Source organism: Aedes aegypti, chromosome 2 (assembly GCF_002204515.2).
Source record: "Aedes aegypti strain LVP_AGWG chromosome 2, AaegL5.0 Primary Assembly, whole genome shotgun sequence".
Classification (NCBI taxonomy): Eukaryota; Metazoa; Arthropoda; class Insecta; order Diptera; family Culicidae; genus Aedes; species Aedes aegypti.
Window position 1 is genome coordinate 166,836,897 of NC_035108.1, and position 14,057 is coordinate 166,850,953.

Below are 14,057 nucleotides of genomic sequence, written 5' to 3' on the forward strand. Positions count from 1 at the left end.
GATGAAATCAACAAAACATTTATGGGTCGATCTTTCTTTCGGAAATAAACAGGAAATGGACCAGCAAAAGTCGCAGGGTAAATTTTTATTCGAAATGGTTTCGAAGTAGAACGTACTAAATCATTATTAGTATCTGGATTTTGTAAGCCTCCGTCAATTTCCATAGTGGAAATTGAACGGGGATTCAACTAATAACAAAAACAAACTAATCAAGCAACAAATAAACAGAAAGGACCCAAGTAACCACAAGCATTAAGGTATTATCGTATTTTAACTTTAATTCAACGAGAGCAATGCATCATTGCTTTTATTCTGCAATATGCGTGCAATAATGCTTTAATTCGATTTTATGAATGCAATGTAGCATTGCTTTATTGTAGCAATGAAATGTGCATTAATGGGTGATATACGGTCACCGCTCAATGCTTCATTGCATCATCTTACTCAATGCTTCATCGCAAGAAAAACGGGAAGACTTCAATGCAGTATTTATCGTCGATCTTTCTTTCACTCCCACAAGAAATCTGGTTGAAATTCGTAGATCTGTCTTTTGAGAAACCAGAATTTGAATAAAAAAAAATGTTGCATCACCCTGGAATTGAACCAAAAACTTTACGATTGATAGGCCCATGCGTACACCACACACCTATCACCAACTCAATGTGACAAGATGCTAAAACGATACATAAAGCGTGAAGATGAGCAACCGTTTTAGCCCAACACAATGAAAACAAAACAAAATCTCAACAGCAAAAGAGCGTTCACCAACTTATTACGCACTTCACCCCCAATTGAACTAAGACAAACTATGGTGCACGCTTGCAACGGATCATCTAAACGTATTTGGTGCACTTGTTCCTTGAACCGCAAGGAATAAGTGCACTAAAAACATTATCATGATTCGACGTATCCCTACTACACACTTTGAGGGAGCTTACACACTTGTGATGGGTTAACTTGGAGTGAAATCGACAGTATTTGCCACCTGCAACGAAAGGGCGCTGCTTGAAGTTGCACAATTTCCCGGTCAAAACATGCAGCATCCATGGTCCGGAGGATAGGCGCGGCGAGTCATCGAAAACATCTCACTTAATTTGGGTTCGAATCCCACCAGTCACACAAAAAAAAAACAGACAAACAACTTCGTAAGCAACACTGACCTTACATCCAACGAACAAAAAAATATACAATAATATTTTTGTTTTTCTATTTTTGATCTAAAATAATGGTGCATTAAATACACTTTGGCTAAAGCTTTTATACGGTACAGACAGTAACTATACTTTAGCAATTGCCAACATAGAGCTAGGAAATGTAGCTGTATTTACACTTTAATAGCGCCCTTTTCCACTTTAATACTGCATTAATGAGACATGTAATGCAGTATGACTTTATATGCCATATTTTATAGTAGCATATAAAGTGATATTGATGCAACTATATACAGCTGTACGGTTACTTGGGGAATACTTAACAAACGCCAAAATGAATCCAACAAAACCGGAAAGACCCATTGTTTTCACTTCTTCAATCACCGCCAAAAATTGCTTCAAAACCAACACGAACCAGCTATTAGGAGAAGCTTAACACCGATTAACCAGATCTACCAGGTCCTTACAGGTAATTCCTCACAATTCGAAATTCTTGAAAAAATCGTTGCCACGATTAATGCGTTATATATTTAGGTTAAGTTAGGTTAAGTAAATTGAAAACGTGTTTTTTTTTCTCTTATAAGCAGGTGAAATCAACTCACCTGTAAAAAATCTGAACTGCTGCGGCAAATGAAATGTAATATGTTGTTAACAAAATGTTAATAAAATCTTAAATTTGTTATACCAAATTAGGATGATACACTGAGAACAGCGTTGCGGTTGAAAATACTATATCAAAGGGTTAAATTAAATACACAACGCCACTTGATTTGTGCAGACTAAATTCGCATTTATTTGGAATATTTTGTGCATTCAATTTTACCATGGCACCATTTGTATAGTAAAAATTACTATATCATGGTCAAAAACTTGCAGCAGACCAGAATCGAACCGAGGATCTGGCGATTGTCAAGCGCGAACGCTAGCCGCTCGGCTATCGACGCGGTTGGATTGAGAGGGAACAAAACGCAAATAAAAAGCGTTCATGATAGCTCAATCGTGGTTGGAATAGTAATTTTAAAAACACGTTCATGGTTTTCATTACTGCAACGCTTGTTTCAGTGTAGTGTTGTCTAATAATACAGAACACCTAGATGTAAGAAAAGAATGTTAAGTTAACCCCCAAAAATGGTAGTTTTTATCGAACAATTTTTTTTGCGTGTAGAAACTAGAACTAATAGGAAGTTGAATGCCGTTGGACGCATTAAGATTTGTTGAAAATTAGAGATATTACTATTTCCGTAAAACTATTTCAATATTTTTGGTCAGTTATGTTTGTATTTCTAATCATGTATATATTATCTGGAGCTTCATCCAATTAGGCATCAAACTTCAAAATGATGCTACCAGCAGCATACTCAAAACCATTAGGGACACTGATCACATTATAGTAGGTTCCAGGTGCCTTGGGGGAAGTGGCCAATTAGGAATATGTTCTAAACTTGATATGAGCATCAAACTGATCATGAGGCTGATGGCGGTTTTTTTAGAACAAACCCCACATGGATTCTGAAGACACAAATATTTCTGTCATTCTTCCAGGCATTTTGATTTGTTTTCCTTCAAAAAATCATCCACGGCTACTCCCAGGAATCTTATCCCGGGTTTATTGAAAAAAATATATTAAGAACTCTTCTACGAATTCTTCAGTAAATTCGACCTGGGATTCCTCATAAACTTCATCCAGAAATTTTTCGGAATGTCTCCAGCATTTCATCTAAGATTGCTACTAATATAGGGTCCTACTCATAATCTTCCAAAAAATTCGAGAGTAATTTGTCATGTGAAACTTTAATTGATTCCTTCGAAGTTCGTTTTAGTTTTCACACCAGTTAGTACCAGAGCAGTTATTCCAGTAATCCCAGTTTTTTTTCAAATTTTTGTCCAAAAATTTCTTCTGAGACATCTTTGGAAGAATACCTGTGATTGCTTTGGAAACTTCCTTGTAAAATTTCCTAAATATTGTCTTGAGGAACTCCTGAAAATATTTTACGATAAATATCCGAAGCATTTGCTGAAGTTATCGTCAAAGAAAATTTAATGTCTGCTTACGTTCTTAAACACATCCTGAATAACAAGTCTGTAGGAAACATTTTCAATATATTCACTGATGCATTTGTCTAGGACTCCGACGTGTTCGTGCGAGGGAAAATTAAAAAAAACTCCACTGGTAAAGTTGGGAAACTGTCAATACGCAAAATATTATAATACGTAGTCGCTTATCCTGCTCATTTTTTGTTTGTGTACTCTCAGCCTGAGAAGAAGTAGATCGAACCTCGGAAAGTACAAAATTCCATAAGAGCAATAAGAGTATCGATTGTTGCACAAAAATCTGGACCCGCATAATAACAAATATCAGCTAACAACTCTGTCATCAAAATATGTATTACCGTAAAATCGGGTGTAATTGATCAGAAGGGTGAAATTGATCATCGTATCACACGATTTTATTTATTCGTAATGGAGCACAAATATCAATGTAAGCTGCAGTAAATGAACGTTGCTTGTCATAACTATTGTCGAATTGTGTGTTGTGAAGTTTTTTGCGTTAAAGAATGTTTATAACTATGAAAATATTGTAAAATTTCAAAATCATGCACGGTGCAGTATTGACAAACACCTATGAACTTCTATTTATAAGCAAGGATTTGAACATTGTATAAACCTGAAAGTTTGTAAGGATGCTTGAGATATATCCATAAACCAGATTTCATCACTAAAACTCGTACCAATTAACTCATATGGTTGAAATAATTGAATTTCTGTTTGATATCATTGAATACCTTAGGAAATTGCATACATTTAGGCGTTTTCCGCGTAATTCTTGAAATTTAACTATTCGTTATTTATATAGATATTGCATTGTTAAGAATTCGACAAGCATATTCGGATTCAGAGAGCTCAAATTTATCATACAGAGTTGTTTTGAAAACTATCAATAATGGCATTGACAAGTGATCAATTTCACCCTGAAATGAGATCCTCTGATTTTTTTATTTTAGAGATATTTGTTAACACTAAAATGACATTTGTTAGAAAATTTCGGTACATAAGTCGATGAGGCTCACCTAAGTACTTGTTTTCCTGCATTTAGTTGTGTGGAATTGTTAACATTATAGAAAACAGACTAGAAAAACAGTGAAAAATGATCAATTTCACCCGAAATTACGGTACTTCAGATGTTTGTATTATTTAGGCTCAATTCTTATTATTTTTAATGGATATCTCTAATGAAGCCAAGCAGGGGTTTCCTATAGAACTCAGGAATCATGATTGTTCTGCATAAATGGATCATTGAATGTAGTTTTTTTCTCACCGCATCAAAACAAAGGCGCCACTCTATATGGGATTTAACATTGTGACAGCATTGCTGTTCTGTTAAACACACAAGGCTACGGTGGCGCTATCTATGCCTTCCATAGCGGCCGTTTTGGTTATTTTAATGATCCATTGGCAAGTTCTAGTAGTAGTTCTGTAGTATCTTGAAATTTGAATTATTTAATTATTGAAATTTAAAAAAATCATAAGAGGGAAGGGTTTGCTGCAGAATTCTTACCGCTCAATTACACCAATTTATTCATAGTATACTGAAAATCATTTTAGTTTGAATCATAAAAAATCAAGGAAAAATAAACTAAACATTACCCCATATTCATAGTTGTTGAAGAGCTAGTCCGCTAAGACCACACAGATCCTAGCAAGGCTAGCCCGTCCACATCCGATTGCAAATCATAAAGAAATTCAATACAGTAGATGTCTCCTTCAACTGGGTAGCTAACTGACTGATACCTCAATCAGCAGCTGCAACTCTCTTTATTCATTCCAGGTGAATTTACATCCATATTTACAATTCAATCACACTTAACCAAATATCATATTGTCGCGCGCCCACCAAATCGGAACGCGCGTGTGGGACACGCGACGTGTGACTCGTTCCCGACATAATTGTCATAATGACATGTGTGGCGCTGCATTCTTACGATGTTTATGAACACAGTGCACTATTCAAATATTAGTCGCGACTCTTGGAGATAGGGAAAAAATATATTTAAAAATAAATGTTTTTCCTTATTTCTGTCGGATCCATAATACCTCTCGATAAATCTTCACACTTTTACCTACGACGACGCATGCTTCTCAACCGACGATTATTCTACCTGAGGTGCGACACTACCTCGCGCTACCTCTATTCCAACAATAGTTTGGCAAGTGGTTTCGTACAAAACTAATATCTTCAGAGATGTGCACGCACATCCGTATTCACAAGAACTTATTTATTGGGAACTATTTTAAAAGCTTTTGAATGGGAGTAAGTTGAGGATAAATCTGGAATTATAGTGATGCACATATCAATAAGAAATCGTTTCTACAGAAAATAATGTTTAACCTTCGGGCTGTCGCGCTGTTGTACTTTGTACAACAGCTGTGGTTTATATGCTATGATTTTTTAACAAAAATATCTATTGACACCAAACCAAAATGTATTCCTCAAGAATCTTCTTAAGAACAATACTCAACAGTTTTTGTTTACAATATGGCTCTTTATAATGCGATTAAATCAACAAATGTACATAGAAGTCGCGTAATAATGAGTAGACCGCAATTTTAAATTGGTATATCTCAAAATCCAGATAATTTTGAAACAGGGTCTTCAATAAAGTTGTTCTGGAGGTGGAGCGCTATCTGATGGTACCTTATTTATTTCGGAATCTGACCGCTATGTGGCACTAGTGGGCATGGAACTTTTACTTATTTTCTGCAGATATTTCAGGATCCTGAGCATTTAGAAAGATGGCATCTTCGGCAAAGTTGTTCAGAAGTTAAGGACTATCATTGTTCAAGCTAGTTGATTTAAAATTTGCTACCAGCCGGCGCTAGTGAGCATCAAATTTTTGTTTTGCGGATACTTCTGGGCCCTGACCTTATAGAAAGATGGCATCTTCGGCAAAGTGGATGCGTAGCTCAAGGACCATTATTATTTTAGCTTATCTCGAACTTCAAGAATTAACCTTCGGGCTGTCGCGCTGTTGTACTTTGTACAACAGTTGTGATTTATATGCTATCATTTTGCAACAAAGATATCTATCGACACCAAACCAAAATGTATTCCTCAAGAATCTTCTTAAAAACAATACTCGACAGTTTTTATTTACAGTATGACCCTTTATAATACGGTAAAATCAGTAAATGTACATGGAAGTCGCATAATAATGAACGCACTACGTACGATTCGAGGAAACCACAGTCGTCATATCTCGAAATCCAGATAGTGTAGAAACTTGGGGTCTTTAGTAAAGTTGTTCTGGAGGTGAAGCGCTATCTGATGGTACCTCATTTATTTCGGAATTTGACCGCTAGGTGGCACTAGTGGGCATGGTAGTTTTACTTTTGTTTTGCAGATTTTTCGGGATCCTGACCATTTAGAAGAATGTCGTCTTCGGCAAAGTTGTTTAGTAAGTTAAGGACTATCATTTTCCGAGCTATGTAGTTGATTCAAAATTTTGCCACTAGGCGGCGCTAGTGAGCATGAAACTTTTGTTTGCAGATATCTCAGGAGCCTGACCACTTAGAACGATGGTGTCTTTGGCAAAGTAGTTTGGTAGCTCAAGGGCTATCATTATTTGAAATACGATATTTTGCCATCAGGCGGCGAGTGAGCATGAAATTTTTGTTTTGCGTATACTGCAGGATCTTGACTTTTTAGACAGGCACCTTTGGCAAAGCTGTTCAGAAGCTCAGGGACTATCATTATTTTAATAATTCTCTAACTTTAAGGATTAAACAAAGAAAGAATTTGAGCTACTGAACAACTCTGCCGAAGATACCATCTCTCTAAGTGATCGGGCTCCTGAGATATTTGCGAAACAAATGTTTTATGCTCACTAGCGCTGCCTAGTGGCAACATTTTGTATCAACTAGCTCAAACAATGATAGTCCTTGAGTTACCGAACAACTTTGCCGAAGACGCCATCTTTCTAAGTAGTCAGACTCCTGAGATCTGGGAAACAAAAGCTTAATGCTCACTAGCGCCGCCTAGTGGCAAAATCCCGAATTTCTTGGCTATGATAATGATAGCCCATAAGCTACTGATCAATTTTGCCGAAGACGTCATCTATCTAAGTGGTCAGACTCCTGAGATATTCGCAAAACCAAGGGTGTTGTACAAAGTACAACGCGCGACTACTCGCGTTACAAAAATTCGCGCGACGACCGAAAGGTTAAACAAATATAGCATTTGAGCTACTAAACAACTTTGCAGGAGATGCCATCTTTCTAAGTGGTCAAGTGTCAAGTGGTCAATCCTGAGATCTGCAAAACAAATGTTTCATGCTCACTAGCGTCATCTGTTGGCAAGATTAAGAATCAACTAACTCGATCAATGATAGCCCTTGAGCCACTGAACAACTTTGCCGAAAACGCCATCTTTCTAAGTAGTCAGGCTCTTGGGATATTCGCAAAACCAAGCGTGTTGTACAAAGTACAACGCGCGACTACTCCCGTTACAAAAATTCACGCGACAACCGAAATGTTAATAATTCGATTTATCGATTTCTCCTGGTCGATTAATCGGAACGCATAATCAGCATTCTTGGACTGTAATTGATAATTACCTAATCGATTAATTGAGATTTTGCGACATCCCTACACTCAGAAACACGGATAGTCACAGAATGACTAAATTTTAGTAATTTATGACTATTTTCTATCTGCCTCTCTTTCATCCTGCAGGGAATGCCAAATAACCTCCAAATAATCACCTCCAAGTTAGTTCTAATACCCTCCGTTATATAAAATATGGTGGCGCGTCGATCGTCGCAAGTTTATCGTTAAACAGTCAATAGAAAATAGTCATTAATGCATAAACTTTAGTAATTCTGTGACTATTTTTATTTCTGAGTGTACACACGTCTCTCATGCCGAGGACCTGGGATCAAATCCCATCCCCGAAATAGTCGCTTATAACGTACACGTGATGACTTCCTTCGGAAGCGAAGTAAAACTCTTGGTGCCGAGAAGAACTACCTCAGGGCTAACAATCTCGTTAATCCAGCTTTTTACGAGCGCTAATGGCTGCCGCAAACAGGCTCGCTTTCTGGTAGGGACATGCCGATTTGACGTTTAGCTTGGGTCCGTTCAATAGAAAACGTCCCAAGCCAAACGTCAATTCGACATGTCCCTACCAGAAAACGAGCCTGTTTGCGGCAGCCATTATCGATTTTAAAAACCTGGATAAAGATAAAACATATAATGGAAGCTAGAATTCAAAACGATTGATACAATCTATAAATAATTCAGATTTAACTGACTTTACGGCATTTCATAATTTTCGCGTCATCGCGAAATCGCGAATTTCCATTATCGTGCAATGTTCTGCTAGTTTCGATTGTCAAAATGGGTATTGCGGAGAATAAACAATGGAAAATGTAAATTATTGTGTCGAAATAACCCTTTCTTTCTCACGACTTTGAGTTTTACTATTCGTGATCAACGGTCAACATCCCACCGCAAAATCGCTACACGCAAACAAATTGTGTTGTATAATCTACCGAATCCATGGTAGAATTTAGAACTGCACCAACGATTTTCAACCGACTACAAAAATCTGTTAAGTTTACTATAATCTGGTGAAAATCACTGAGCAGTGCAGTAAATTTGACTATGTTCATAGGGGGTCATGCACAAATGACGTCACGCTCCAGGGGGGGAGGGGGTTGAGCCAAGCGTGACAAGCCTTACAAAATTTTCGGAGGACTCATACAAAAAGTGTGATAAAGGGGGGAGGGGGTCGAAAAAGTTAAAATTTAGCGTGACATAATTTGTGTACCATCCCTAGTAGCATCCACTACAAAGCATTGTATTTCAGTCCGTGACACCCACCGTACAACACAGTGTGGTCAAAAGTAAGATGCTAAACTTCTCAAATCTAGAATGTTTCTAGTCAAAAATACTACAACTCTGGTTAAATCAACAGAAGAAATTTCCTTGTGTAGTGATGTTGACTATGTTTTGGTAGAGTTAACAGATTAATGTAGTCGGTTGAAAATCGTTGGTGCAGTTCTTAATTTTACCATGGATTCAATAGTTTCTCCAATAAAGTTCATTTCAGTGTAGTGTTTGGAGGTGATTTTAACCTCCAAGTTAGTTCTAATACCCTCCGTTATATGAAATATGGTGGCGCGTCGATTGTCGCAAGTTTCTCGTTAATCAGTCAATTGAAACTGTTTGTTTTTTTTTTTGATTAATCTGATAAGTATGGAATCATATTCTAGTAGCTATGAGCCATTTTACGAAGCAGGTCAAATGACAGGAGACCTGGGATTTTTCAATCATCGTCGTCAGTTTTCGCGATGATGATGGTTGATGACTGTGCGCATTTCTAGCGTAGCTTTTCATACAGGCGAAAACTTAAATGGAGAAAAATTATTAAAATATTTCTAATCACAAAAGTGCCTTTTTATGTGCAATTTGGGTAACAAAGAGGTAGCTGATACAACAACTAGGTGTAATGTTGCAGTAACGAACATTTTTGGATCTCTTTTTTGTCAATTTCTCCATGTCCCCCATTTGGTAAGATAAGACGTTGTTAAAAATCACGCTGGATTTAATCCCAGGTCTCCTGTCAATTGACGCCGTTTCGGCGATCAGCTGTTCCGAAACGTCACGTAAAATGGCTTATTGCATAGTATTCAATGATTCGATTAGTCTCAAGTTCGTCGAAAATGAATGGAGGTACATAGAAAAGAGACGATTGACGATGGAAAATGTTCATAATTGACCTCATATAACTTTACTTAGCTTTCTTTACTTCTTCTTGTTGACATTACGTTATCATTAGGCTAAGGAAGGTCCCATTTTGCTATATATATCTAAAATTGCTATCCAAGGTAAAATAAATGTAAGAAAATATTTGTTTTTTTCTTTTGAAGTCAAAGGGGAAGTCTCTGATGGAATTAGGTAAACAGTAAACGAAATTGTGAGTGAACTTCTTGATTTTTTTTCGGATACATTGACGAAAGTTTGGCGATAGGAGCGACATGATAGAATTTCTTGTAGACAAATCAGAACAAATTTCTCGAAGATTAAAAAAAAATCATTCATAAATACGTCAATATGAAATGTAATGAAAAGATGCGATGGGTATGATATAGAAAATTATAAAACAAACATGGTTTTGTCAGTGTAGATAATTTATATTTATGTCTAGTTTGAAAATAGTTCTATCATACAAACGGTCAATTTACATTCGAAATCCATTAATTCCACAAACTTAAAAATTACCATTTAGCTTTTTTACTTCCGTCCCCTTTTCTTCTGTCATCTGCGAATGCGTTTCGTTTTCCTTAAAGATTTTTCCCATTCTTCTTGAAAAATTAGATAGATCTTCATCGTGGCAGTGGCATCCTGAACCGAGTCGTGTATGCCGTTTTGAATTTCCTCCCCTAGTATTAACTTTGCCAAATTCTTCAAACTTGGAGTGCCCAGGGCTCGTATCCTTCGGGCAATCGGATTGAATCGAGAGGTGTCTCTGACCATACTGCAAGAAAAGAGGGAAAATAGATGAGCCTATTGAATCGAACATTTCTGAGCTTAACACTTACTGTCGTGGATGTCGCAAATTCAACACCAGCATATCGTTTTTGAGTGCATGGCCAACGAGTATTCGTCCATGGATCATAAGCTTGACTGTTTCCCTAACCGAGCTAAAGTCTTGACCAGAGTCCATCAGTTCCGGTCGGATTCCGCTGATCTCTGTCCGATAGTCTATCACAGCTTTCTGTGGTTTCACGTAGCTATCCAGAACCACTTCTAATCTCTCGTTCACAATCGATACCCTGGCCAGCATGTGCTCTTTTCCGCCTTTCCCTGTGCCTACGAACTCGCAATCCAGCCCCAAGCAATCCGTTAGCTCCGTGGAATAAACCATTGGCCTCGTTCGTTTGCTGTTGCTGGTCTTTTTACTAAATTGTGTTCCTGTGAATAGAACTTATGATTATTACCTTGCCAAAAGGAACGATTTTAGATTATTATTACCGTTATCGATAGATAGGTTTCCTATGCTCAAAATATTCTCAATGTCCGCAGTATCTGAAATTGAAAGCAATAGAAGTCTTGTTTACAAAACACTGCGACCTTCAACTTTTGGCCGATCGAAATCCAATATTTCTTACTGTCCGGACTGCTTCCTGGTTCTTCTTCGTTTCCCATGTTTTGCGACCGAATTTGTGTTTCTTTTGATTTCGTTGCAAATCTAGATAACAGATTGGACTAACCACTTTCTACAACCCGAAGGTCATTATTTTTGGTAGCCATAAGCCATGAATGAAAACAAAATTAACGAATTTAAACAGCCAGATTCCACACAAAATTTCACACGGTCCCGCGACTGGATGATGTTTCTGACATTTTGTTTTGCTGTTTCTTTCGTGTTTTCGATGTGGGTTTCGTCCGTTAGGTCAACTTGGTTTGAGTCGATCTAAATGTAGAGGGAGCTTAACATACACGGAAAATCACATGTTCATACAGAAAACATTCATGCACTGAACCTGGGAGGGAGGCACCGATACTACACACGAAATATAAGACAACGTTATTTTGAACTGCAAGATAACTCCAGCTTGCCAACAACAATCAAGGCAGGCTTCGAGAAAATCGGTAGTTTCGATTTGTTGTGCACCTTCGATCTTTCCTGACAAACATGAAAAAAGGGCCACAGTTGACTATGCACTAAATATTCATTTTCATTGGAAAAAGTAGAACGATGCGTTTTTCAATGCTTTATGTTCAATCAGATTAAATGGTGCTCACGTGACATTACTTGCGTTATGTGCATGAATTGATTTTCATTCGATTTTTATCACTTTTGAAGAAATACGAAAATGTGTTTTAATCAGTTACGCGCTTTTTTCATGTTAGTCCAATGTTTGAGATCTGGGCTCACAGTGACAGTTCGTGACAGTGGAATCTCGGCTCACTATGACGTACAGAAATTTTGTATTGGTTTCTCCCTCCCAGCACTGAACCAATTGAATCCTTAAAATTCCTGATGAAATCTCGTCTAAAACAACACGATTGAGGGTGTTCTTGCCACTGCTTTGGGCTTATTCACAAATTTCATAACGCTAAAGGGGGTGGGTAGGTGCCTTCGAAATGTTTCAGCTTATACAAAATTTGAAGGATTCCCATACAAAGAGTGTTACCACAGACAAACAAACGCCACACTCTCATCATTGTCCATCGATCACCTTTTTAACGATTGATTCGAAAATATGGTACCGCTCGCATTGTTTTTGTTCGTATTTGACGTCTACACACTATCGCCATCTGTTGGCAATGTGATGTAATACAGGTGAGGAGGTGATTCTGTATAATACACAACTGTTTGTATGTATTAGTGCACTGCTTGTGTTTTCACTCAGCAACCCATTGCATTGTGACTACATGTGACGTCATACAGTTTGTTATCGAATGTCTCTGAGGCTTCGTTGCTAGCAATCCATTCGTTGCCAAGGTTGTTTATGTTTTGTTACTCAAACAAACACATGGAAAAAATCAGCATGTGAAGGTGGCACTGAAGGTGATTTGTGTAATTTAGTCCTAACCTGGGAGGGAGGAATTGATATTACACACGAAATATGACACAAAGTTAATTGGAACTGCAAGAAAACTCCAGGTTTCCAACGACAATCAAGACAGACTTAATGAAAATCGCTAGTTTTCTTTTGTTGTGTTTCTTTGAGCGTTCTGGACAAACATGGAAAAACTGCCAAAGTTTTCTATGCATTTCATTTTCGTTTTTATTGGAAAAAGTAAAATGATGCGTATTTGAATACTTTATATTCAATCAGATTAAAAGGTACTAGGGTAACGTATATAACTTGGACATGCATATAATTTGGACAGGCTAGTCGTTCTATGCTAATTTCAAATGAGATGGTGAGGAATATATGTACGGCAGCATTAATAATTCACTATGCTGCTTATTAAAGATGACCTTTTTCATAACAATCACAAATTGGCTTCAAAAATATCAAAATTGTAAATTGTATCAACAGAACATCTGTGAAACCTACGAATGCAAGAGGATGTGCATTTCAAAAACATACATTTAATGCAATAATAGCACTCAGAATTGGCATTCATAAAAAGTTCAAAAGTGGCAACATGATAAAATATGTCTAAAATTTATGCTAAGTTCATCTAAAATCTTAACATGAGTATATAAGGCATAAATCAGATGATGTCCAAAATAGATTATGGTTTTAGTTCTGTTGATATAATTTAGCCATCTGATGAAACACACTGGAATGTCGCATACATGCATACTTGCAGGGGTTTTTCGTGGATCTGATGATATTTGCTTGCATTAAATGAAATTACTGATTATCACTAAAATACACATCCGTTAAGAGAAAATATGCATAAGTCACATGTTAACTCTTAAAATTTTATGATATGATCGTCTTTTTAAGAAATCATTGCATGGATATTGAGTTAACGTCCCTGTCCAAATTATATTCACGTAAGGGTGTCCAAAATGTATATTTGGTGTCCGAAATGTATAACAGACAGGCCACCAAAAAATGCTATTTTGGTAGCTAATACTACAATTTAGCTTTTGCTACCTAGAAACTCAAAGTACAATGGGACAGTAAGCATATAAGTAACATTAGGTAATAAAATATTATTATCTAATGCAGTAAATTAATCGCCGTTCGCAGACATATCCTTAGCCTGTCCAAAATACATAATTTACTCTATTGTGACATTACTTTTGATTAAGCATAAATAGCTTTTCAATCGATTATTTTGTCACATTAGATAAAATGCAAAAATATGTTTTAATCAATTACGCGCTTTTATCATATTTGTCCGTTGTTCTAGATCTGGGCTCACAGTGACAGTTCG

General features: G+C 36.9%; 1 protein-coding gene across 1 annotated transcript; it reads right to left on the bottom strand.

Annotated features, from left to right (window-relative positions):
- Positions 1 to 10,321: 10,321 nt before the first annotated feature.
- LOC5572266 (RNA exonuclease 4) lies at positions 10,322 to 11,573 on the bottom strand. Its single transcript, XM_001653901.2, has 4 exons — positions 11,321 to 11,573; positions 11,184 to 11,237; positions 10,751 to 11,123; positions 10,322 to 10,686 (listed from the first exon to the last, which is right to left on the bottom strand). Exons 1-4 carry the CDS (start codon positions 11,355 to 11,357, stop codon positions 10,467 to 10,469), a joined length of 684 nt encoding a protein of 227 aa, XP_001653951.1. The 5' UTR covers positions 11,358 to 11,573; the 3' UTR covers positions 10,322 to 10,466.
- Positions 11,574 to 14,057: the final 2,484 nt, after the last annotated feature.